The sequence below is a fragment of the Nyctereutes procyonoides genome, unplaced genomic scaffold (genome assembly GCF_905146905.1).
Source record: "Nyctereutes procyonoides isolate TBG_1078 unplaced genomic scaffold, NYPRO_anot_genome, whole genome shotgun sequence".
Lineage (NCBI taxonomy): Eukaryota > Metazoa > Chordata > Mammalia > Carnivora > Canidae > Nyctereutes > Nyctereutes procyonoides.
This window is the reverse complement of record NW_026575132.1, coordinates 23,171,990-23,196,770: the sequence shown is the minus strand read 5'-3', so window position 1 is coordinate 23,196,770 and position 24,781 is coordinate 23,171,990. Positions and strand designations below refer to the sequence as shown.

The 24,781-nt window shown below is 42.9% G+C and overlaps 1 protein-coding gene and 1 pseudogene across 4 annotated transcripts; both read right to left on the bottom strand.

Moving 5' to 3' along the window:
* Positions 1–748: 748 nt before the first annotated feature.
* TMEM169 (transmembrane protein 169) lies at positions 749–24,685 on the bottom strand. Of its 4 annotated transcripts, XM_055345626.1 has the most exons (4): positions 23,903–24,010; positions 5,407–5,771; positions 2,503–3,137; positions 749–1,064 (listed from the first exon to the last, which is right to left on the bottom strand). In XM_055345626.1, exons 2-3 carry the CDS (start codon positions 5,675–5,677, stop codon positions 2,515–2,517), a joined length of 894 nt encoding a protein of 297 aa, XP_055201601.1. In that variant the 5' UTR covers positions 5,678–5,771; positions 23,903–24,010; the 3' UTR covers positions 749–1,064; positions 2,503–2,514. The 4 variants fall into 4 exon arrangements, with proteins under 4 accessions (XP_055201601.1, XP_055201602.1, XP_055201600.1 ...); XM_055345627.1 differs by lacking the exon at positions 23,903–24,010 and adding an exon at positions 24,607–24,685 and having other exon boundaries at positions 749–3,137; XM_055345625.1 differs by having other exon boundaries at positions 749–3,137; positions 24,004–24,077.
* LOC129523011 (heterogeneous nuclear ribonucleoprotein A3-like) lies at positions 7,068–24,058 on the bottom strand (annotated as a pseudogene).
* Positions 24,686–24,781: the final 96 nt, after the last annotated feature.

Here is a 24,781-nt window from a genome sequence, read left to right as displayed (position 1 = left end):
TGTTTCCTGGGAGAAATAGAAGAGATTCTAGTACCTCTGCTTGTTTGCGTCTCAAGGGCAGAGGGTGGGGGCAAGGGAAATGATGTTAGCCACTAAGCATTTGGAACACTGCAAAACTGAAGTTTGGGGTGGCCATCGAGGCCACAGTGAAACTTTCAGGTTATCTAAACTGTTTAAGATTTAGCATCTTGTTTTACTGAAAATCCTGGAGAATAAAGGGTTTATTCCCCCTTGGACTTGAATCACTATGAAGGTGTTGCTCAATGTCAGTAGGTAAGTGGTTAAGTTTTCCTGCTTCTGGGCTTTTACATACCTTCTTAGAGCCCTTCTGAAATGATTTCAGTTTCTTCCTCTAGGTTGTGAGCCTAACTAGGATGAGGGCCATGTCCACTTCATTTCAATATCCCTTGGGCTCCACCTTCACCCCATCCTCCTCCATTCTACCACGGGCCCCATATTTTAATCTTAATTATGATTATTTTTGGCCTTGACCACTGGTTTCCCTAATTCCAGGAAAAAACGTGACATGCAGTTGCAACATCACATTAGGTTATAGGTAACTATGTAGTCTGTGGAAACAGTCCACCTAAAAGGAATCTCCATAAATAAGTTGTACGTGGAAAGAGTCAAGACCTAAGGATCCATATTAAGATCGTTATACGTACATAGGTCAGCCACCACACTCACCTTTTTCTGCAAATTGTAGCACTCAAAGCAACTTTGGAGAAATTCAAAGACCATGCGAACGTTAATTCAATTTTATTTTTATTTTCTTTGTCTTCGTTTCAATTGTTTACATTTTTGCAAAAGCACCAGAGAGCACCAAGGTTACTTTCAAAAATGCTGGGCAGTTTTGTTTTGTGTGAAACTAATAATAGTTGTTGTTGTTGTTTTTAAAGGGCGTTCTTCTGAAAATGATGTTCAACATACTTTAGGTAAATGTCCCTGTCCTTCGGTGGGAGAACACTATTGACCCATCTGGTTTGATTCACAGTTCTTAACACAGCTTCTTCCTGAGACATGAACAAGAAATGGGCATCAGCTGTTCTTGTAAAGACCCAAACCTGAAAAAAAAAAAAAACAAACAAAAAAAAACCACTTCATCTCTTGGGATTTGATTTTTTTTGAAATTAGCCTCTGGAATAAATTTAAATAGAAAAAAAAGTTCAGATTCTATGAATCTAGATTCATCTGGTGTACACCCCTTAGTGGCCAGGAGGACACAAGTTTCACAGCACAGCCAAGATATTCCAGCAGGGTCTGAGTGAGTGAGGCTGTGAGGTCTTGCCAAACAACAGAAGGCTAATCCTGTCTTTGAGCACTTAGGGCTACTGAAACCTGTTGGGTGAAGTTTGCAAGCCCTCCCTCCACAGTCTTTAATATGTAGATTATATTAACTATCATTCCCCAGTCCTGCCTTCACTACCAGGGAAAAAGTTATGCTACTAATTATATTCCAACTCTTCACTCTTCCTTTCTAAAAACCCTGAAACCACATGACATTACAGACTAATTGCAAAGTACAAGAGCTGCTAACATCTATTGGTAGCATATACACAGTATATGTAGCTAGTGTCTATGTATAAATTCTCTATGTAACATTCAGTCCTAAATAAATAAATAAATAAATAAATACAACTATATTAGCAGTTTGGGATCTGAATATATTTAAATAATTACCAGGAGGCAGAGACTCTTTTTTGCCTACCAAAATAGCCATGTTTCCTTTTTTTGCTTAAATTAGCAGAACCCAAATATTTTGCGTAGACTATAGCTGCCCAACTAAAAGACTACATTTCCCAGCCTCTTTCGCCTGTGAGGTCATGTGACCAAGGCCTGGCCAATGAAAGATAGGAAGTGTTGAGTGAGACTTCCCCGAAGTCTCCTTACAAGGACGAAGGGCTACATCCTAATGGTAGGGGAGTAAAGCCTGGGATTTGGATGACTTGGTCAGGTACCCGCATGGTCGGCCTCCAGACTTCTGCACAAGAAAGAATGAAACTTCTATCCTGTTTAAACCACTGATATTTTAGAATTTGCATTACATGCCACTATATTAAAATCTAAGTAATCCACAAAAATCTTCACATCCTGCTGCACTGTGGTAGCCCTGTCCTAAGTGTTTCTCTCCATCCTACTTATTATCTTTTTGGTGAACTTGGTCTTCCTGGAGTCTCCCTTTTCCCCTGTCACATTTAGTCACATACTCCCCTGGTTTCCAGGCACCAGTAACATCTTCAAACTCCTGAACTTAGAACTGAGCTCCTTGTCCCAGATCAATGGTCATTTTAGGGCAGGAAATGAGAATTCATCCATGGATAGACAGCTTTGGCATAAATTGCTTTTCTGTTCCCTGCGCTCCTGGAACCACCAAGATGGTAGAACCGAAGAATGTGGGCTACAATTTTCCAGAATTGTGAGAGGTAGGGGGCTAATTTAAAGAAAGAATCTTCTGCAATTGGAAGACAGCATATAGGCTACTGGGACGAGAGAAGAACATACGATGTTGGAAGTTTAGACAGTGGAAGTTTCTACTTCCTGGATAGGGTCCTTGTTGGAGAGATTGCCTGAAATATTGTCAGATTCAAGCAACTCTACAATGCTGTAGGGAGAACAGTCCTCCAGACCTAGCTTGCTGCAGAGCCAACCGCAGAAGCCCTTCTCCATGTCCCGGGCAGCTTGCCACCATGCTCCCCAGGACCATGAGAGCTGGACCACAGCGGCATAGAGGCCCAGGGAAGAGGCCATGGCCATGATGAGCACTGGATAGAAGAGAATGAGGCAAGGGCAACACGAGATCTTGTGCCAGAAGGTCCTCTCCTCGTTGTACACAAGGAAGATGTTGTACCAGGTGATAGTGCCATAGTAGAAAGAGACAACAAAAGAGAGGATAAAGACCACAGGCAGACAGACCAGCGTCCAGAGGACCACATGTGGCCCACGGTCTGCTCCCATTTGGCAGGCCTTTCTGTCTTCAGGTGTTATCTCCCTCGATGACCCTTGAGGTTTGGTCAATTCTTGCAGCTCCTTCTCCGTCAGTGTGACATGGATGTCCACCATCTGGCCCTTTTTCTTTCCTCGTGTGATGGTCCCAGTTAATGTGACATAGCGGCTGTCCATGGGCATGTTCCACATACCTGAAGATCAAGGAGGTGAAGTCAAGGTCAGAATGTGGACATTTAAAAAAAATAAAAATAAAAATAAACATAAAAAAATAAATAAAAATAAAAATAAAAATAAAAAATAAATAAAAATAAAAATAAATAAATAAATGAATAAATAAATAAATAAATAAATAAATAAATAAATAAATAAAAGAATGTGGACATTTCACCACAGTGTCATCACTTGAGCTGGGGGCTGAATACAACAATTCCTAGGGCTTTTTGTTTTTATTTTTTTTTTAATTTTTATTTTTTAAAGGCTTTTTGTTTTTAAAGATTGTATTTATTTTATTTATTTGTCACAAAAAGAGACCACAAGCAGGCGGAGTAGCAAGCAGAGGGAGAGGGAAAGGCAGACTCCCTGTTGAGCAAGGAGCCTGACTCAGGACTTAGGACTCGATCCTAGGACCTGAGCCAAAGGCAGATGCTTAACCAACTGAGCCACCCAGGCCCCCCCAACAGTTCCTGTTTTTATAGCACCTGGCACAGTCCTAGAGTCAATTACTCAGGCACGGATGGAGTGGATCTCCCTCAGGAAGGTGATTATTGGTATTATTACTTGCCCCAGGGAACTCTCACTCCACACACATGGACTCTGAAAAAACTGCAAAGAAAGTTGGTGCTTTTTAACTTCTCTCTCCACTTTCTGGGCCTCAATCTTGGCATGATCTCTGTGATATGGAAGGGTATGAGGAATTTTGCCACAGACACCACTTTATAATAATCTTATTTCTAGTTTATAGGTACATGAATATCCACTAGTGTGTGTGAAGATTGTGCTGTGTGCATATCATAGTGCTGGACAGTGCACTCCTCTTCCCTGCTTATCCCTGTACTTATGCTTCCATGAGAGGAGGCTTCCTCATGCCTGTGGACATCTCAGACCTCATGTCCAAGCTCTGGACACATGCACCACACATATCACACGTGTACACCCTCCATATACACATACCCACACACCACCACCACTATCACCATCAAATGGCCATCTTTTGGCCATCCTAGAGTGAGATTGGAGATATTAAAACACAGAAGTCTGTGTCCCTTGGTAGGTGAAATGTAGTCTAGAAGTGGAGGTGGGGGAGATTATAGATAGGCTAGGTTCCTTGCTCCATGACTGGAAGAGGAATAGAATGGACCCACCTAAAGAGCAGGGCTCAGGAGAGTGGCAGAGATTTTGACTACACAGGGAGAAGGGTTGTACAATTTTCCCAACACCTTCCATCTTAGGATCTTTGCCCCTGCTGCTCCCTCTCCTCTAAAAGCTCTGCCCAAGAGCATTTCATGGCTGGTCTTTCATTTCATCTGAATGAGCTCAAGCGTCACTTCCCAGAGGTCTTCGTATGGCCATGCAGTCTCTTCCCCCACACCCTTCACCAGTTCTCTTCCCATCACCATGGTTTATTGTCTTTGCAACTCATACCACTACCTGAAATTACCTTGTATTTACTGCCCTGTTCACTGTCTTCCCTTGATTAAAAGGTAAACTGCACAAGAGCAGGGACATTGCTTGTCTTGTCCACTGTGGGCCTATGCCTTAGAGATCAGTTCATCTACACAAATAGATCTACCCCATCCATCTATTGCTGCACGGTGATGCTTAATCCGGACACTCCATGGCTTCATTAGCAACAGATGTTTTTATACATGCATCCTTATGCCCATGAGCATAAGTTTCATGGGGTAGATTCTGAGAATTTCTAGAACACAAGATACACACAGTTTGAATTTAATAAATATCAATAAATTTCCCTACAAAGTAGGTAAAACAGATCCCATTTCACTTGAGTTATATTTTCTCACACTGATGTTATCCTAAGTTTACCCAATTTTTGGTCAGCCTTCATGTGGAGGAATATTATAACCCACGGCTGTTACAATTTGCATTTTCCTGATTATTATAAAAGCCCACTATTAGCTTCTTTATCTTATATGTATTAAATAATTAGATAGTCTTAAAAATCAATAATTAATTAGCATAGTCTACTTGTATTACTAATTTTTGTGTATGAATCGGTCTGTTCTATTACACTAAGAGTTCAGAAAGGACAGAGATCTCCACATCACTGAGAAGAGAACATTATAAATGCTTAATAAATACTGCCGATTTGTTGAACGAAGACTGTAACATCGCAAGAAGAAATGTATCAACAAGACAAAAGAGGTGAGTGAGCAAATCCCTGTCTTCTGGAGAATCCTCATTCCTTCCCGTGGTTTAAAGTAAGTGGCCCCAGAGACTTACCATCATCCGCAGGATAGTCTAGGAAATCATCTCCCTCCTCTTCTTTAGGCTGGTCTCCACCTTCTAGTTCCCCGGGCTCCTCCTCCAGTTTGTCATTTTCTGACCGGTAGATGATGATAGATTCTGGGCGGGACTCTTTCCTCTTCTTTTTCCTGCGACCCATCGTGGATTCCCCATCCAGGGCCAGGGCAGCAGCCACGGCCTTCCTGAGAGACCCCTGGTGGGGGCTTGGGAGCTGGCCATGGCCTTCTACTGGTGCCAGCTCTTCCATCCTAGTCCTCAGGTCTAGTTATTCCGTGGGAAGGGTCTGACTTGCTTGAGCAAACTCACGACTCACGCATCACAGAGCTTCTTCCTGGATGGGGCTGTGCAAAGATGTTGCATCAATGAGTTCCACAGGAGAGATAAGAAAAGCAAAGCTATCAATGGGAAGGAAATAGGATGAGAGGGGAAGGGGGCTGGGAAATGATTCTCAACTTGGCATGAAGGCTTCTCCTCCCTTCACTTATCTTAACGCTGTGTTTTGGGAGCGCTACGGAGATACTCTCTCAAGATTGGATTGTGGTGAATAAAATTTTATTTGTGTGGCAATAATATTTTTGTCATTTATGTAAACTTATAATATTATGCAAAACCCATCAGTTTAGCTAGGAGATGTTGAGTATAAGGAATTCGGGTGAGGAAGCTTTATAGATAAATGGGATTTAAGAACTATTCTCACTCCTACCAAACATGATGATTTGGATGGCTGGGGCCAGTACTGCAGGCTTCTGGCTGTCAAATACATCAATAAGATCTTTTTCTCTTTTTTTGAATTTTGAGATTTTTTTTTTCATTTGAAGGCAAATCTTAATGCTATTAAATTCACAAATATGCTAATTTAAATACCCAATTCTATTTATCTAAAACACACATTGCAAACATACAAATATCTATTCTCTCCACATGTCAGAACCCATTTATTTCATGGTTTGGAAATGCAGAGAATACGGCAGCCCCGGTGGCGCAGCGGTTTAGCGCCGCCTGCAGCCCAGGGCGTGATCCTGGAGACCCTGGATTGAGTCCCACGTCAGGCTCTCTGCGTGGAGCCTGCTTCTCCCTCTGCCTGTGTCTCTGCCTCTCTCTCTCTCTCTGCATCTCTGTGAATAAATAAAAAATTTTAAAAAAAATTAATGGAAATGCGGATAATAGATTTCCCTTAAATTTCAAGTCAACAGGTATTTCTTTATAGTTAACTTTAACAAAATTAACAATGATCTTCTTGTTAACTCACAAGGAAACACCTTCAAAACTGCATTCTGTTAAAGCTTCTGCTAAAATGTAGAAAAACTGAACTACACAAACAGTGAAAAGTTAAAAATTCCTTAATTTTTTATTCCTGGTACACCCACCACAATTTACAGGGCAATATACCTGATGTAATGAAAAGAAAAAGAAAAAGAAAAAGCTACAACAGATGAAAGACCTCAGGAATGTTCATCTAATTGACACTACATTGCATTAATTAATAGCTGCACTTTTTGCAAACTGTAGCTATGACAAGGTTTCCTGTTTAAGCTGCAGTAACTTTTCTGACCATGGATCATCATTCCTCCCGTGGCAGATTTTTTACAGTTCCTCTAATGTAATTGGGGCGACTGTCTTAAAGTAACCTGCAGCTTTCCTGACAACTCCTCTCTCTCTCTCCTGCTCAGAACTGTAGCCCTTTTCTTGATTTTTTTAGAACCTTCTGTTACCATATCCACCACTTTCACCACCAGATACATAACATCACCACCATAGGGACTGCCTGAGCTTCTTCCACCAAAACTGCCCCCCTTCGTGGGTCTATAATCTGATTGCTGTTGTCCACTATAATTTCCAAAAGCATTATAGCTCCCACCCCCACCATAGTTACCACCTCCAAAATCTCCTCCTTCATTGTAACCATCATATCTTCCACCACCACCATCATATCCACCTCCTTGGCTTCCATATCCTGGTCCACCACCACCTACTACCATAACCAGGACCACCACCATAGTCGCCACCATCACCTCCAAATCCATTATATCCACCATCACTTCTTCCATAACTACCTCTGCTGCCACCACCTCCACCACCATAGCCTCCTCTTCCACCAAAGTTTCCACCACAGCCAACATTACCACCACCTCCAAAGTTTCCTCCATGACCCATGAAGTTGCCAGATCCACCTCCATGACCTCTTTGTGATCCAGCAGACTGCATCTCTTGTTTAGAAAGGGCCTTTTTCACTTTACAATTATGCCCATTAATAGTGTGGTATTTCTGAACAACAATTTTATTAACTGTATCATGATCATCAAAAGTTACAAAAGCAAATCCTCTCTTTTTTCCACTCTGCCCGTCTTCCATAACTTCTATGGTTTCAATTTTGCCATACTTTTCAAAGTGGTCTCTCAAATTATATTCTTTTGTATCTTCTTTAATCCCACCAACAAAAATTTTCTTCACTGTTAGATGGGCACCAGGCTCTACAGAATCCTCTCTAGAAACAGCTCTCTTTGGTTCCTCTGCACGCCCATCAACCTTGTGTGGTCGGGCACACATTGCTGCATCCACCTCTTCAACACAAGAGTAAGTCACAAAACCGAAACCTCTGGAACGTTTTGTTTGGGGGTCTCTCATTACCACACAATCTGTAAGTGTGCCCCATTTTTCAAAATGTTCTCTTAAACTATCATCTGTAGTTTCAAAGCTCAAACCACCAATAAACAGTGTTCTCAACTGCTCTGGTTCCTTTGGATCATGGCCCTCCTCCCCCTGGTGGCGGCAGTGATGGCCGAAGTCAGGCTGGGGGTGACGGGGCGGTGGTTTTACCTCCATTCTGAGACTGGACTCGCCTCTTCCAACTTGAGTTCAATATATCCATTAAAAAAATCTTTAAAAAAAAGAATCATATTCAAAAGGATGAATGTAACTTTAGTAAGCTCCCCAAAGATGGCACACCACCACCAACCATGCCTACCATGGTAATCTATGAAGAGCACCCGTCTTCTGGCTGCTTCTTCTTTTTTAAAAAAAATTTATTTATTTATTCATGAGAGACACACAGAGAAAGGCAGAGACACAGGCAGAGAGAGAAGCAGGCTCCCTGTGGGGAACCCATACAGGACTCGATCCCAGGACCCCGGGATCATGACCTGAGCCAAAGGCAGATGCCAACCACTGAGCCATTCAGGCATCCCTGTCTCCTGGTTTCTTCTTGTTAGCCTACTATCCCAGAAAATTCCTGGGATCTGTCCTTTCACATGCTGGGAGAGTAGTGGAGAGGATGCACACTTTTCTACTTTTGAGATTCTCTTTCCTCTTCATGTTTTCCAGGTGAAGAGAGGTTGGGAGAGAGGAGAGTCTATATAACATCTTTTAAAGACACTGATGGCCTGTGTTTTGGGTGCATTGAACTGTTAGGAGAAGAGAAATGATTTCAGTGCTCCTGCTACTAAAGAAGGGAAAATTAGCAATACCCAGGTAGTCATATTTAGGCAGCTAGTTGCTCATATGTTATTTATTTATTTATTTTTAAGGATTTTATTTTTAAGTAATCTCTATACCCAAAGTGGAACTCAAACTCACAACCCTGGAGATCAAGAGTCTGCATGCTCCACCAACTGTGTGAGCCAGGTGCCCTGCTCATATACTTTTTAAAATAATAACATTAACAAACAAAAAAACTAAAAAGTATGTTATTAAGGACAGTTTCAAACATACATAAAATAGAGAACCATCTCATTATAGAAAGAGGCAAACCTGTACAAAAGAAAGAGAACAATTTTAAGGAACGCTCATTGTCCCTATCACCCAATTTCAACCATATTCAAAATATTCATAGCCAATTTACTTAAAAGCAAATCTCAGATACCATTTCATCTATTTCAGTAAGTATCTCTTACATATATAAGGAGTCTTTTTTTAAAAAAAATGATAACTACAGTATCATCATCACATATCCTTTTTAAAAAAATAATTCTTTGAGGGCAGCCCGGGTGGCTCAGTGATTTAGCGCCGCCTTCAGCCCAGGGCGTGATCCTGGAGACCCAGGATCCAGTCCCACGTCAGGCTCCCTGCATGGAGCCTGCTTCTCCCTCTGCCTGTCTCTCTCCATTTCTCTCTCTCTCTGTCTCCCTCTGTGTGTCTCTCATGAATAAATAAATAAAATCTTTAAAAAATAATAATAATTCTTTGATGTCATCAACTATCCAGTCAGTTCAAATTTCCCATTTACTTAACAGTTTAAAGCCTATTTTCTGGAACTGGGATCCAAAAAAGTCTATGCAATGCACAGAGATCCTATGCCTGTTTGTCTGTGGTATTGCTGTCCGATGGAAATTCTGCATTGCACCTCAAACGATGCTAGTGCAACTGAGGAAATGCTTTTTCTTTTTTTTTTTTTTAAAGATTTTATTTATTTATTCACGAGGGACACAGAGAGAGGGGCAGAGACACAGGCAGAGAGAGAAGCAGGCTCCATGCAGGGAGCCTGTCGTGGGACTCGATCCCGGGGCTCCAGCATCACACCCTGGGCTGAAGGCGGCGCTAAACCGCTGAGCCACCCGGGCTGCCCTTCTTCTTTTTTAATTGAATTCTAATCAATCTTAAAATAGCCACATGTAGCTACTGACTACTGTATTGGCCAGGTGTATATGCTGGGCCCTCCAATAATTTTCCTTCCAATTTCTTTATTAAAGAAAGCAGGTCATTTACCTTGCAGATTCTCAGTCTAGATTTTGCTGATTGCATTCCTATAGGGTATTCCTTTGAACCATGTATTTCCTATAAATTGGTAGCTAAATGGACTTGATCATATTTATGTTGGAATGTTTTTGGTTAGTTATTATGGCCAGACAGCATTATAGAGGCCTTTATTTTTATTTATTTATTTATTATTTTTTTGGTGAAATTAGTAGCCATTGATAATATTGGCTAGACCTATTAATTCATTAGAAGTTAGAAAATGGTGATATTCCCATTCTCTCATTTCTTCATTATTAGCCAAAATACTCTCATGAACTTTTAACAAACCCAGTTTTAAACTTGGTAAAGGAGGCAAGGGGCCTTGTTGTTACCCATTATTATTGGTAATTATACTGAGAAAACATCTTTCTTTAATGACTACAGTGACAGCTTTTATTAATATGAAAAATTCTGATCTATTTACCAAATAAGCTTCTCCATTCACAAATAGCTATATTTACAATTGAGAATTGCCAGATTCTACTCACAATCCTGCCACCCCAGGATTCTGGAGACTGGCCACTCTCTAGTGATTCCAGGCTGCCGGCTTTCTGTTACTTTTATTCTCAATTTCCAAATCCTCATTTTCTTTCAGTGGTCTTTGCGTATTTCCTTTCTTTCAATCCCACATGCATATTCCTTGATTTCTCTCTATCCCCAATAACGAGGCTTCTCCTCTCATTTGTATTAAATGGCCCTTATAGCTAGTGGGCTGGCCCAACCAGGAGGGGGGGACAAAAATAAACAAATAAAAAAATCTAGCTAGGCACCAAATGCCACTCAGTTTGAAGCAAATCTCATGTCTTAAAATTATGCATCTTTGATATTATCACATAAGAGTGCCAACTTCAAATGCCAAACACAATTTTTTTTTTATCTCAGTGTTTCTAAAATTTGGATGCATCTTCAGACCAATGGTATGACTTTTCACTCCAAAGGCTGAGCTACCTTCTCAGCGAGTAACTTCTGCCCTACTGCACTTTGCCCATGTTCTCCTTTCCCCTTTAATTGTTAATTTTCATATCTGTCTTGCCACTAGATTATAAATACTTACTCTCAATCATCTTTGTGTCCTGGGAACATAGTCCAGGGACTGGAACAAAGAAGGTACTGAGTGACGGAAGTAAAAATGCCCACAGGTAGAACTGGAAGGTAATAAGACATCCTCACAGCCTAACTTTGCCTGGAGCAGGAGGGCTGTTTGAACAGAAGAAGTGTCATTATCTTCATAATCCTATGCATACAACTTGCTGGACTTCAAACTTAGATGACGAGTCCAAGAACAGAAAGATCCAGAACACAAACGCTTCCCAAGATAAACTGATCAGAAAAAAAGGAACCCAACCAAAGATTTAAGTGGTCTGAAGAGAAGCTGGGTTATGGAACCCAACTATTAGAATCTTGAGTTTGCCTTAATATTGAGTGCCTAGTAAACACTTAATTGAGTGTTGAGGTTTGCCTTAATGGTATCAATAAGCTCAAACAATGCTCTCCTACCGAAGTAGCCCCAGTACAGAAGAGTGGACATCCAGCCAGAAAGGACAGAAAGGATAGGCTGTGTGTGGAACTCCCTAAGGTTAGGGGTTTGTTGTTAAAACTGGATGTGAATTTTGAATTCTACTTTCTAAGAGTCTGTATTTAATATAAAAATGTTCCCCGCCCGCAAAAAAAAAAATGTTTTCCCTAGTACAAATCCTCTCGTAAAACCAACATTGTGTAAGCATACCAAGGTAATTCTGTAATGCAGGTGACCTATGAACACACCACTTTATATCTATTCTGAGGGTATAAATATCAGACCTTGAGAGTGTGAAAATAAATAAAAGAAATTTCATTTAAAATAGAGTTGGGAAGCCCTGACAGGGGAGCTCTCATACACGTACCACTCCTTGCAGCCTGCACAACCAGCAGAAAGAGGAAGTTAAGAATTAGATTGACAATTATCTTTTTTAAAAGTTTTATTTAGGGATCCCTGGGTGGCGCAGTGGTTTGGCGCCTGCCTTTGGCTCAGGGCACGATCCTGGAGACCCGGGATCGAATCCCACGTCGGGCTCCCGGTGTATGGAGCCTGCTTCTCCCTCTGCCTGTGTCTCTGCCTCTCTCTCTCTCTCTCTCTCTCTCTGTGTGTGTGTGACTATCATAAATAAATGAAAATTTAAAAAAAAAATAAATAAAAAAAAATAAAAGTTTTATTTATTTAAGTAATCTCTACACCCATCGTGGGGCTTGAACTCGCACCCCTGAGATCAAGAGTCGCATGCTCCTCCAACTGAGCCAGCCCTCTTGACATGTAGGCCATTTTCACATAGGAATTTCATCTCCTGCTTTGCTGAAAAGGAAGAATGATTCCTCCCTCCCTCAACAACAATGCACTAAACACTGCTTGCAGCCAATGAGAAACAGCCACAACCTTAAACCCTTGTTTCTCTTTTCTTTTTTTTTTTTTTTTAAGATTTATTTATTTATTCATGAGACACATAGAGAGAGAAGCAGAGATATAGGCAGAGGGAGAAGCAGGCTCCCTTTCGGGAGCCTGATTGGGACTCGATCCCAGACACCCAGAATCATGACCTGAGCCTAAGGCAGATGCTCAACCACTGAGCCACCCACGCATCCCTCAAACTCTTGTTTTTCAATGTATTTTTGTTTAAAACAACCTTCTCCAATTTCCTCCCAAAACCTAATAAAAACATCTTCTCTTTGTCTCTTTGGACTTCTCTATGCATCAGGCATGCATGTGATTAGTGATTAATTATCACTATTAATGGGCTTTTGCAAACAGATAACATGTGTAGTGTTCTAACTCTTCTGTTTTGGGTGGCCACAATGAGAGAGACCAGTGTTAGGTAACAGGAAGTTTCTGGAGCCGTAGGACAGAATAATACAGAAAACAGGAGTCAAGAGAAGCACTAGTGTCTCTTGAGGATGTAAAGACAAACTTGACTATCTTGTCAGGTGATGGAGTGATGGGAGGAACACTTCTATCTATAAGCAAAAGGGGAAATGACCCTTAGAGACCCCATTAAAATCCTTTAGAAAAAGCATGAAATATAAAGAAATGGTGAGCTCCTGGTAATACACCTTAGGGATCTATGCCCTGCTTCGGGCACAGCTATTTTTAGAGAAGTACCCAGCCAGGGTCTACTTGCAAAACAGGTAACTGTCCCTGATTCACTTCAAAACAAAAACCAAAAAACAAACAAAAAATACCAAAACAAAAAAACCCCCATGATTTGAGAGTACCAAATGGCCCGACAAACTTAAAAATGATTTGTTTGGTAGCTGGTAAAAGATAGCCATCAGAACAAGTTTTGAACCTGTTCAGTTGATGAACAACAACCTCCCTCAGTGGACATGGTTTTAGAAACCAGCCCACTGGGACGCCTCCCTCTCAGCAGTTGAGCGTCTGCCTTTGGCTCAGGGCATGATCCCAGAGTCCCGGGATTGAGTCCCATATTGGGCTCCTTGCTTGGAGTCTGCTTCTCCTGTCTCTGCCTTTCTCTGGGTCTCTTGTGAAAAGAAAGGGAAAGGGAAAGGGAAGGGAAAAAGAAAAGAAAGAAAAGAAGAAAAGAAAAGAAAAGAAAAGAAAAGAAAAGAAAAGAAAAAAAAAGAAAAGAAAAGAAACCAGCCCATTAGAGTCCACCCTTCATTTCTAAAAGTCAGGTCAGTGAATTTGCTGCTGACTGGCTGCCTACTGGAAGCCAGGGACTTCCACTAATGAGTGGGCCTTTTAAATCATATTCACACAGAGAGCTGTTGAGCAAACAGGTTTAAAACTTCTTCTGGTGACTACTTGTTAGGCCCATAGAAGAGTCTTTTCCTAAATTTGTGGGAAGTTTGTAACTCTATTCGCTGTGAGGCTGAAATACCAGATGTGTCTCAGAACAAGGTGTATCAGTTATCTACTGTCTTGTAACAAATTACCCCAAGTTTAGAGGTCTAAAATAATAAGTATGTGTTAACCTACACAGTTCTCTGTGTCAGTAATTTGAGAGTGTCTCAGCTGGGTGGGGAGGAGACTTCTTAGTCTGCTTCCCACCTACAGAATTTTGGGCTCCAAAGGCCTTTTTTGTTTTGGACAGTCTCTGAACTCTTTTAAGTATTCTGTCAATAGAATTCTCTTAAAATCTTTGTGGTTCTCCTGTGAATAGATTTTCTGGGTCAGAAATGTGAGAGTGCCTTAGTTGGATAGGTCTGTCTCTAGGTCTCTGAAGATGGCAGGGCAGCACTCATTTGAAGACTTGGAAGGGCTCAGAGGATCTGCTTCCAAGATGGCACACTTGCGTGGTGCTGACTCAGTTCCTCACTATGCGGGCCTCTCCATGGGTTGTTTGAGTATCCTCTCAACAGTGTCTGGTTTCCCTCAGGGTAAGTGATCTGGTGTACATTCTTCTTGACCACTTCAACTGTACTTTTTTTTTTTTTTTAAGTTTATTTATTGAGTAATCTCTACCGCCAAGGTGGAGCTCAAACTCATGATCCCAAGATTAAGAGTCATGTGCTCTTCTGATTGAGCCAGTCAGGTGCCCCCTCAACTGTATTCTTGATCCTATCTTTTTCTTATTCTTGATTTCCTCCCTCTCTAATAGCTCCAGCTTCTCCCCTTTGCTGGTTCCTTTTTGCCTGCAAACAAACCCAGGATTCCCTATGTGGAAAAATCAGCTTTACTTTGCTACTAACTCTACCTATGTCTTGTTTTTCTCTTTCGTAACTAAGCTTCTCCATCAAATAGTCTACAGTCATTATCTATTCATCCTCTCAATATCCCGTTCCCTTTACCATCTTATCCACCCTTCTCCCAAGCCTCTTTCTAACACACACACACCCTGTATGCACACAGGTAAATCATTTGGAAAGATAAAAAATTGGCCAGGAAATGAGCATCTATCAAGCCTTATAGGACAGGCTGTAAGTTATGTTTTTTAGCTTACATCTCAACGAGTTCACTGTAACATAAAGAAGAGAACCTGGATTTAAGTCTAAGTTGCATAACTTCAAAAGCCCAGAATTTTCCCACCAAAATTTAGACGAAGGAAGTTTTAGTGGTGGCTGCAGTAGACAACTGAAAGGTTTTTGTTTTATTTGGTGGTTTTTGTGTATGCTTTGGGTTTTTTGTTTGTTTGGTTGTTTTGGCTTTTGCTGCCCGAACCTCATTCCTCTTTCCTTTGGTGATAGAGCCACTCTTTTCTGTGTGGAATACAGCCTTAAAAGTCAGCAATGTGACTACAGTGATGATTTTACCTTTCTTATTCTCCTTGTCCATACCAGAGCCCTAATTCTGCTTACTTCCAGGTCTTTCTTGAACCTTCCCTTACTTCCTTTGCTTTTCTACCTTCATTCTCTTGCTACCTCTCCAATCTTCCTTTTGCCTCCTTTGTACCCTTGTCTGTCTCCTCCACCCATAATTGCCAATGCTTGCCCTCTATTCTCAATAGTACTTTGTCTTCCTCCTGTTGGAATATGCAGTCCTCCTGCCTACCTCTACAAGATACCTCTATGCCAAGCACGCCCAAATATAGATGTCAAGAGTTAATGAATCATTCAGATGTACTTCCAGCAGCCTAGTGGATATTCTCCACTTAAATATCTCATCATTTCTGGCTATGCATGTTCAAACCAAATTCATCATCTTTATTTCTAGAAGACTTAATCTCTTAGTGTTACTAAGAGGATAAAGAGGGAAGGAAAGGAAAAGGGATGGAGAAGGAAACCCTACAACATTTATGTTGTGCCTATTCTCACAAAACACAACATTTGCTGATTGTATGATTCATTAGTCTCTGTGCTAATTGCTCAGACATGGTTCTCCCATTTAATTCCATTCTAACATTTTTTTGGACAATACTATGTGCCAGATATTGTACAACTGTCCTAGGCATCTTAAGAAACAAATAGCATTTTACGAATGAGGACATTTGGACTTAAAATTAGTAACAACTAAAACTTCTTGGATGTTTACTGTGTGTCAGGTGCTGTTCTAGGTGTTTTACAGTGATCATATTATTTGTCTCAGCAAACTAATGAAGTAGACACTATTTTTTCTAAGTAGGAACTATTATTCCCATTTAGAGAAGTAATTTTCCCCAGGTTACATAGTAGTGGGGGCAGAGACTTACACCCAGGTTTGCTATTTTTAAGGCCCATGTTTTATTCATGGTACCATGCTATCTGCCAGCATTTACCCAAGATTCTATACTTAGCACTGTCTAAGAATTGTCTAGAGTTGTCTTTGATGAATTCATTTCCCATGTTAGGGATATATTCTTATGTCTTTAATAGTAATCAGTCTCTAAGTCCTGCCACTCATTCCTATGAAATCTCTTTGTTAATGTCTTCATTTGAATTTCTACTCCCCCCAAATGCTGGAATAGTTTTTTTTTTTTTTAAGATTTTATTTATTTATTCTTGAGAGACACACAGAGAGAGAGGCAGAGACACAGGCAGAGGGAGAAGCAGGCTCCATGCAGGGAGCCAGACGCGGGACTCGATCCCAGGTCTCCAGGATCACGCCCTGGGCTGAAGGCAGGCGCTCAACCGCTGAGCTACCCAGGGATCCCTGGAATACAGCTCTACTACTACTTCCTCAAGTTGGTTTCTAGCCTTCCATCTCAGATTCTTCCTTAACCATTTTAAATGGTGAGTAACAACAAAAAACCATCATTTTTATGTTGTCCAGTCATCATCACTATCTTGCCATCACTGACTCAACTATATCTAAAGGGTCTGCCTGGTGTTTGAGGCTCTGCACATTTATGCCCCATGCTAGGGCTTAGTATCAATTTTTCCCCTTCCCCACAACATGACTAGTCAACACATGCATTTATGTTGGTTACATCACCATCTTCACTCATTTCTACCTGTTTCAAGCCTTACTCAAGACAGACTCACTCACTCACGTCCCCTTCTGTGACTACTCTAGCCCACCTGTCTGTCCCCACCCCTATCCTATTATTGTAGAAGAGTGGGGAGAATGGAATGAGTGCTCAAGAATAAAATACCTTAGATGGATTGATACTTCCATAAATGTTAGCTTCCGGTCCCTTTCTATTGCCGCCTTCTACTCTGTATTTCAGTAGCATTTGTCATCTGTACTACACCCTCTCAGTGCTTAATTATGCAGCCTTTCATATCATCTTGTATTGAGTATGAATGGCTTCATTATTTTTCATTTACCTTCCCAGGGAGATTATAAAATTTTAGAAATCAAGACCTGTCTTATACTTCTTCACCTCCAACGGGGAGACCCTAAGGCTAGACGTGTGGCAGACACTCAATATATCCTTATTGACCTGATAGGACAGAGGGGAAGAAAAAATGCCTATTCAGAAATAGGATGTAACTGGGGGCACCTGGATGGCTCAGTCAGTTAAGCATCTGACTATTGATTTCGGCGCAAGTCATGATCTTGGTTGTGAAACTGAGTGGTGGGTTGAGTTCCCAGCCTGGTGTGAAATTGGTTTGTCCCTCTCCCTCTGCTCCTCCCTCCCCCACCACCTCCTGCTCTTTCTCTTTCTCTCTCTCTCAAATAAAAAAAATAAAATATTTTAAAAAATAGGTTATAACTGTTAAGAAAGGAATGTCTGATTATCTTCCCTGTTTTTGTACACTTTATTATACTGTTAATATATTTTTTATCTGTTAATATGATCTGAAAAGCTAAACATTTCTTTTTCCTTTTAAACTCCATAAAAGACGGAGAAAAACAAATATTCTCAGTTTCCAAGGCTTTAAGGCACATGCAGAGCCCAGCATGGAGTTGCACACGGAGCTTGATCCCAGGGCCCTGACACCATGACCTGAGCCAAAATCAGAGTCAGATGCTTAGCCAACTGAGCCAACCAGGAGCCCCAAGGCCATCTTTTCTTATGTGTGGTTCTAAAAAATGCTCCTTATCTTCTGACTTCTACTCCCACTGTCTTACAATCAATTCTCCACTCGGCAGTAAGAAAGTTCTTTTGACAACATAAATAAAACCCTGCCATTTTCTGCTTAAAACCTCCACTGACTTCTCATTGGTATAAAACATAATCCAAACCTTTTCATGTGGCCTAAAGGACCTGAGTGATGTGGCACCTCACCATCCTGCCAATATAACACCTCCTTCATCTATACCTCCTATGTTCCAATCACATTGGCTGCCTATGCTTTCCTCAGGAACACTAAATGTTTTCCCACTTGAGGCCTTACATACTGTCTGCCTTCCTGGTATCTGCTTCAATCTTGCCCTGTCACATGGCCATCGTCTTTGTATTTCCCAAGTCTCTGTTTACTTGTCAGCTCCTCCAAAGCTGTCCTGACACCAAATCTAAAATAGGTTCCCTGCCTTGCCTTTTATGATTCTTTATCACAACAGTCTGTTTCCTGTACAACACTTATTGACATCTGTAATTAAGTTCTATTTTGTTATTTTGCTTATTTTCTATCTCCTCTACTAGACTACAAGCTCTAGGAAATGGTACCATAGAGGTAGAGGTAGGCCAACACATAGGTGTTCAATAAGCAAATTTTAAGTGCCTGGATTGATTTTGGGTTGGGGGGGGGGGGAATCTGAATTGGTAGCAATTAAAGATTACCCTGATCGTGTCAAAGACTAAGACTGAAGGAAAGTTTAATAAAGAGACATTAAAGGGCGCCTGGCTGGCTCAGTGGATGGTGTGTGACTCTTGATATTTTGAGGCTGTAAATTCAAGGCCCACATTGGGGGTAGAGATTACTTAAAAAATAGTTTTTTTTTTTTAATTAAAAAAAAAAGACATAAAAAAGTTCCTCTATGCGAATAAGCCGTGTTATGGTGCAACTGATAGGTACTCCTCCTGTATCTATTTTCTCCTCCAATAATGGAGGGTTCTGCAGGTCACATGACTTCCCTCCTACAGATAAAATTTCTCAGCATCCTTTGTGGCAGGTGTGATCGTATGACTAGTCTCTGACCAAAGGGACATGAGTAGATGTGATGTGTGCAACTTCCTGGCTTGGCCCTCTCCTTCCTCTTTTCACTTTCTTGAGAGCTGGAATATAAACTTGATGAGGCATCTTTGGCCATGCAGACAAAGGCAACCCCACAGAGATGACAGTGGACTGAGACAAAAAGAATAAAAGCCACTGGGAAAGCCATAAACCCTCTTCCTCTGGATTGTATTTTGAAAGAAAAATGTTTAACTAGTTTTTTTTTTTTTTTTAAGATTTATTTATTTTAGAGAGAGAGTGAGAGAGTACAAGCAGTAGAGCCAGAGGGAGAGAGAATCTCAAGCAGACTCTCCACTGAGTGTGGAGCCTGACCTGGGGCTTGATTTCACAACCCTGAGATCACGACCTGAGCTGAAATTAAGAGTTGGCCACTTAACTGACTGCACCACCCAGGCACCCCATTATTTATCTTCTTTTAACCCAGGATTATTTTGGACTTCTAAGGCAACCACACAGAAATCTCATCTAATATACTAGATAGGATTGTCCAAAAAGCTATTTTATGTCTCACCCTCTTTACTGTGTTCTAATTTGTCAGCCTTGATGCATAGGCAGATCTCGATACACATTTCAAAGTTGGAGCATAAAATGGTACCCTGGTAATGGGTGGTTTAAGCAGTTTTTATCTTCTAGAGTGGGCTAGGAATTCTAAAACTCAGGTGTCCAGTACAAAAGATATCATATTGATGCTGGCTCAGCCCTACCAGAAACCCACTGGAGAGCCCAATACACTATGTACTACTATGGCCTGAATGTTGGTGGCCCTCTCAAATTGTTATGTTGAAATCATAACCCTAAGTGACAGTAGGAGGAGGCAGAGTCTTTGGGAGGTGATTAGGTTATGAGGGTGAAGCCCTCACACATGAGATTAGTGTCCTTATAAAAGAGATCCCAGAGAACTTTCTTGCAATTTCGGCCATGTGAGGACACAGCAACCAATTGGCCACCTAGGAATCATGCTCTCATCAGACACTGAATCTGCCGGTACCTTGATCTTGGACTTTCTAGCATCCAGAACTATGAGGAAAAAAAATGTATATTATTTAAGCCACCCAGTATGTGGTATTTTTATTATAGCAGCCTAGGAAGACTAAGACAGCGAGTATTCTCTGCTCATAGTGGGCTAGACAGTGTCCAGTGAGAATTTTTATTAAAGAAGATCGATAAAAAAAAAAAAAAAGAAGAAGATGATTAATACGGGAATCTGAGTGGCTCACTCGGTTAAGCGTCTGCCTTCAGCTCAGAAGCTTCCAGATTCTGGGATCGAGCCCCATGTCAGGCTCCCTGTTTAGTGGGGAGCCTACTTTTTCCTCTCCTCCTGCAGCTCCCCCTGTTTCTGCTTTCTTTCTCTCCACCCCCTTCTCTCCATCAAATAAGTAAAATCTTAAAAAAAAAAGAAAAAAAGAAAAAAAGAAAGAAAGAAAAGATCAATAGCTCTTAGGCATTAAGTAAAAACCCAAAGACTCACAACACCACAAAATGAGCATATTGGGCCTTTGTTAGGCTCTCATAACAAAGGACTCTCCTCCTTGCTTCCCAATCACTCAGTCACTAACTGACACCCCCCCCTCCGGCCCCACCCCAGCCCTGCCCAAAACACACACCTCAGCAGTGGTAGTCCACTGCCACCGTTCAAAGACCTCTCACTATCAGGCATGATTTCCCCGGAGGCTGCTCACAGTTCTCTGGTCCCAGGTGGTCATAGGAGCAAATGTGTTCCAGTGTCTTCTCCAAACCCATCCAGATACCCAGCAGAACTTGGGGATTTGGTGGGTGGAGGAACCAGAAAGCTTTGAAGCCTCCGCCCTAAGGTACACTACAGGAAAGAATGTAACCTACATGGATGAATTATGGCTGGAAAAAGCTAATAAATGGCAATGACACCAAGGCTTACCTTCTGGCTACAATAAGGAGTCGGGAGGATTGGGGGTGGCTATGGTAAACACAAGAGCACAGGCCTCTTCCGAAAACAGGAAATCATCAATAGGAAGTTGTTGTTTCCCTCTCTCCCACCCACCAAGCCCACTATCCAGCCAACTGCTTTCATAGAGAAATGCAGACCCATTTGGTATGGGTTGTTAGGAATTTCATGTTAAAGTTCCTGGTTTTAATTGTTGTGATTAGTTCAAATTTAAATAAGTTACCATGTAGACAAACCACCAAGTGGTACGTTATTTTGCCCCCTCTGGTTTATAAAGCTTCCAGATCAGTGTGGCCTGCGCCATTGATTTAAGAACAATCGGGAGCTGTGTTTTTGTTTTTTTTTATTCTCCACTCCTCCAGGGTTGCTTTTTGTACTTTTACCCAGATGGTCACATCCCCCTCTTCCAAGGAACCCGACCCGGGGCTGGAAGGGTGGAGTATGATCGTTCTCAAGCCAATTTACTACTCTTACTACAGTGAACTTGCCTTACTCCAACCTTATTGCTCTTTCTGTTCTCTCGTTTCTGTATGGTACCCAAAGGGCACATAGCACCTGTCTGGGGGTAGCTATACTCTTCCAATATAGCATTGTTGGTTTACCACCACGAGATGCACTACGCCAGCTCGGAAATGAGACGCTTACCATTTTGCCACTAAAAATTACCAATAGCTTCCCTCAGGAAGACAGTCTCACCAACGTAAAGGTGGAAGAGAATTTAGCTCAAACTGATGTTAAATGATTGGAACAATGATGGAACAGCAACTTTAAACACTAACCTCCTGCCAGTTGCTGTGAATTGGCTATGAGTTAGACTGCATCCCGTTCCTTCACGGTCCTGGTAGGGTGAGCAGTATCTTCCTGGTCAATGCTCTCCCACCTGGACTGGTTCATCATCTGGAGGCACCCTGCCGTCTACTCAGGAAATGGTTCCTGGTAGCGAGGGTAGTGGCTTACAAAGAGCTTGAGCATCTTCATATTGTTAAGAGCTGTAAAATTGGATCTTCACTAGCTGACCTCAGGCACATGTACACCTTCCACCCCCTATTCTCTCTCCCATCGTACCTCCATGCTGGAATCAAAACACTACAAAAGCAAGGACAGCTAACTGTCCTGGCCACTCTTCTGTATCCACCGTGCCTAGAGCAGTCCCTGCCACATGGTAAGTACTCAGTAGATATTAGCAGAATACCGGGAACTAGCTTAGCGTCTTATTTGTGGGAGCTGGTTCAGTTCAGGACAGCTCTTGCTTCAAGGCGGGGGTGGAGGGGTGATTGGATGCCTCACCGACATTCTGTTAGCACTGAGATTCTGTGAGTCTGAATGTGGAGGATCTCACTGGCCCCTGTCGGTGTGAGCCAGCAGCTGCTTTGAGGCAGGAAGAAAATGAAGCTAGCAGGCAGATGGGGTGGGGGAGGGGTGGGAAGATGGGTGAGGGCCAGAGCATCTCAGAAGATGAAGGGAGTCAGTGCTAATAGGGTGTGACAGAGTGGGAGTGTGGAAGGATCGTGGCCCAGGAGACGTCTTTTTCCCTGGGACAAAGGGGGCAGTGATGCAGAGCCCAGGGTAGCACTTGATTCCGCCAAAGGAGCATCCTTTGGGATGCTGTGGATGCTGTGGGAAGAGATGGCTCAACCAGGAGCCAGAATTAAAATGATGGAGCCAAAGATGCCTTTTCATTTGAACAGATCTCTCAGAGGAACTCCAACATCTCTGTCAATCACAGACTCTCTCTAGACTGTGAAAGAGAGCTTTCTAATCAGATTGCAACTTCCTTGAGCCAAGGAATGGCTCCTTGTCATCCTTAGCGGGCAAAAGTGGCTTAAAGCCAGGCCAGTCACCTTTTCGCTGGAGGACTGCAGAACCCCTCAGTCCCCTCAGCTGTCCATATGAGGCTGCAGTAGAGCCAGGCCCACACTGACCCACGCTGGCCGAGCTCTGTGAATCCACAAGTCCAGACCAGATAGCAAACCATGTTATGTGACATCTGTGCTAAAAGCATCTTTAAAAGAAATTTAAAGTGTTCTTTGCTCTTAAGAAAGAAGGTTATGGAATTTTCTGGAATAAGAAATCCCTTAAAACTGAGTCACTATTTCTCTTGCTGTTAAAAAAAAAAAAAACTTTGTCATTGGAATCAAAGCACACTCTAGCAACTGGGAAGCAGAAGGCAAAAGAGATTGATTTCTCCTTTTCCTTAATGAGTGTAGATTGGAATCTGTCATCAACAAAGAGAGAAAGGCAAGTACTTCTCTTAATTTTCTTTTTTTTTTAGAGAGAGAAAACCCCCCCAGAGATTAGGGGGTGGGGTGGTTAGGGGCAGAGGGAGAGGAAGAGAAAGAATCTCAAGCGGGTGCCCAGTGCAGAGCCCAATGTGGGGCTCGATCTCACAACGCAGAGATCATGACCTGAGCCAAAATCAAGAGTCGGATGCTTCACTGACTGAGCCACCCAGGTGCCCCTGGGCAAGTATTTCTTAAAGAAGGTCAGAGAAGGGCACGGGGATACAGGATCAGAGAGGAAGTGATGTCTGATTCCACCTTTAACAAGACCCATTTCTAATTCACTTTGTGAACAATTAGCTGGTCGGTGGGCCCAACGAAAGAATGATGGCATTTGTTGCTTTTACATCACTTTAATACCTTGTGGGGGGGGGGGGATACTGTACTCTCACAGCAGACAGAAATAGCATCTTCCCTGGATTGTTAAGACCACAGCACCACACGCATTCCCTAGATCCTGCCAAATTCTTAGGCCAAGTCTCACTAGGCCAGTCCAGGTATAAGCTAACTCTGGGGGCGCCGACAGCATGAAGTAAGGTGAACAATACGGAGGAGGATCTGAGTAATAACTCACCATTACTGGGCATTAAACCGTGGATGAGAAACTCCCCCCAGGCTCGGGCTGCTGGCCTCCCTGCGCCGGGAATGAATTCGAAGAGAGGATCTCACACACACCTGGGGCCGCCTGCGTCCTTGCAGGAAGCACACACCCCTGGACTCATCAGTTTATGCAGCAGCCGGGTGGAAATGGATTAGGTCTCCAATCCGGTAAAGGTGGCCTCTTCCCTTCATTCCTGAGCTGGGGAGGGTGGGGGGGGGAGGTGGAAGTGGGCTCCAGTTTATTTTTAAAACCATGTATTATCTGGGAGCTGTGGATAACTGCCACTGCATCCCCACCCCCACCCCCACCCCCACCCCCCGAGGATCCGGAGGCCAGATCTCCTCCCCTCGGCTAAGCGGCCGCTCTCCCTGCCGGCCCGAGGTCCCGAGCCAGGGCAGCCGGCGCATCTCTCCGGGGCGGGGGCGGGGGCGGGGGCGGGGGCCGGGGCGGGGGCCGGGGCGGGCGCAGCAGGGCTCCCGAGCTGCAGCCTCTCCTTCCCCAGACGCCCCCGGAGATTTCATCTTAATTAACCGTGAGGGCTGGAGGGAGCGCCGGGGATTTTTGGAAATCGAGCACGCGCCCGCTTTTTGTCCGCTTCCCATCCTCCAGCCACCGCAATGGCACCGAAACGTAAACACAAAAGCAGAAACGAACGGCAAGAAACAACAACGTCTCACCTGCACATGCCGGCGCCAAAGTCCGGCGCAGGACCCAGACCCGGGCAAGCAGGCACCGCCGCCGGGGAGCCGCCGCGCGCGGGGAGGCTGCGGAGCCGCGGCGGCGGGGGGGGCGGGGCCTCGCGGCGGGGGCGGGGCCTCGCGGCGGGGGCGGGGCCTCGCGGCGGGGGCGGGG

Bases quoted from the DNA above. Each gene is read 5' to 3' on its own strand.
- TMEM169 (XM_055345627.1), bottom strand. From the start codon at position 5,677: ATGGAAGAGCTGGCACCAGTAGAAGGCCATGGCCAGCTCCCAAGCCCC. The intron at 3,138-5,406 runs GTAAGTCTCTGG...CTTGATCTTCAG, and splicing joins AGACTATCCTGCGGATGATG to GTATGTGGAACATGCCCATG.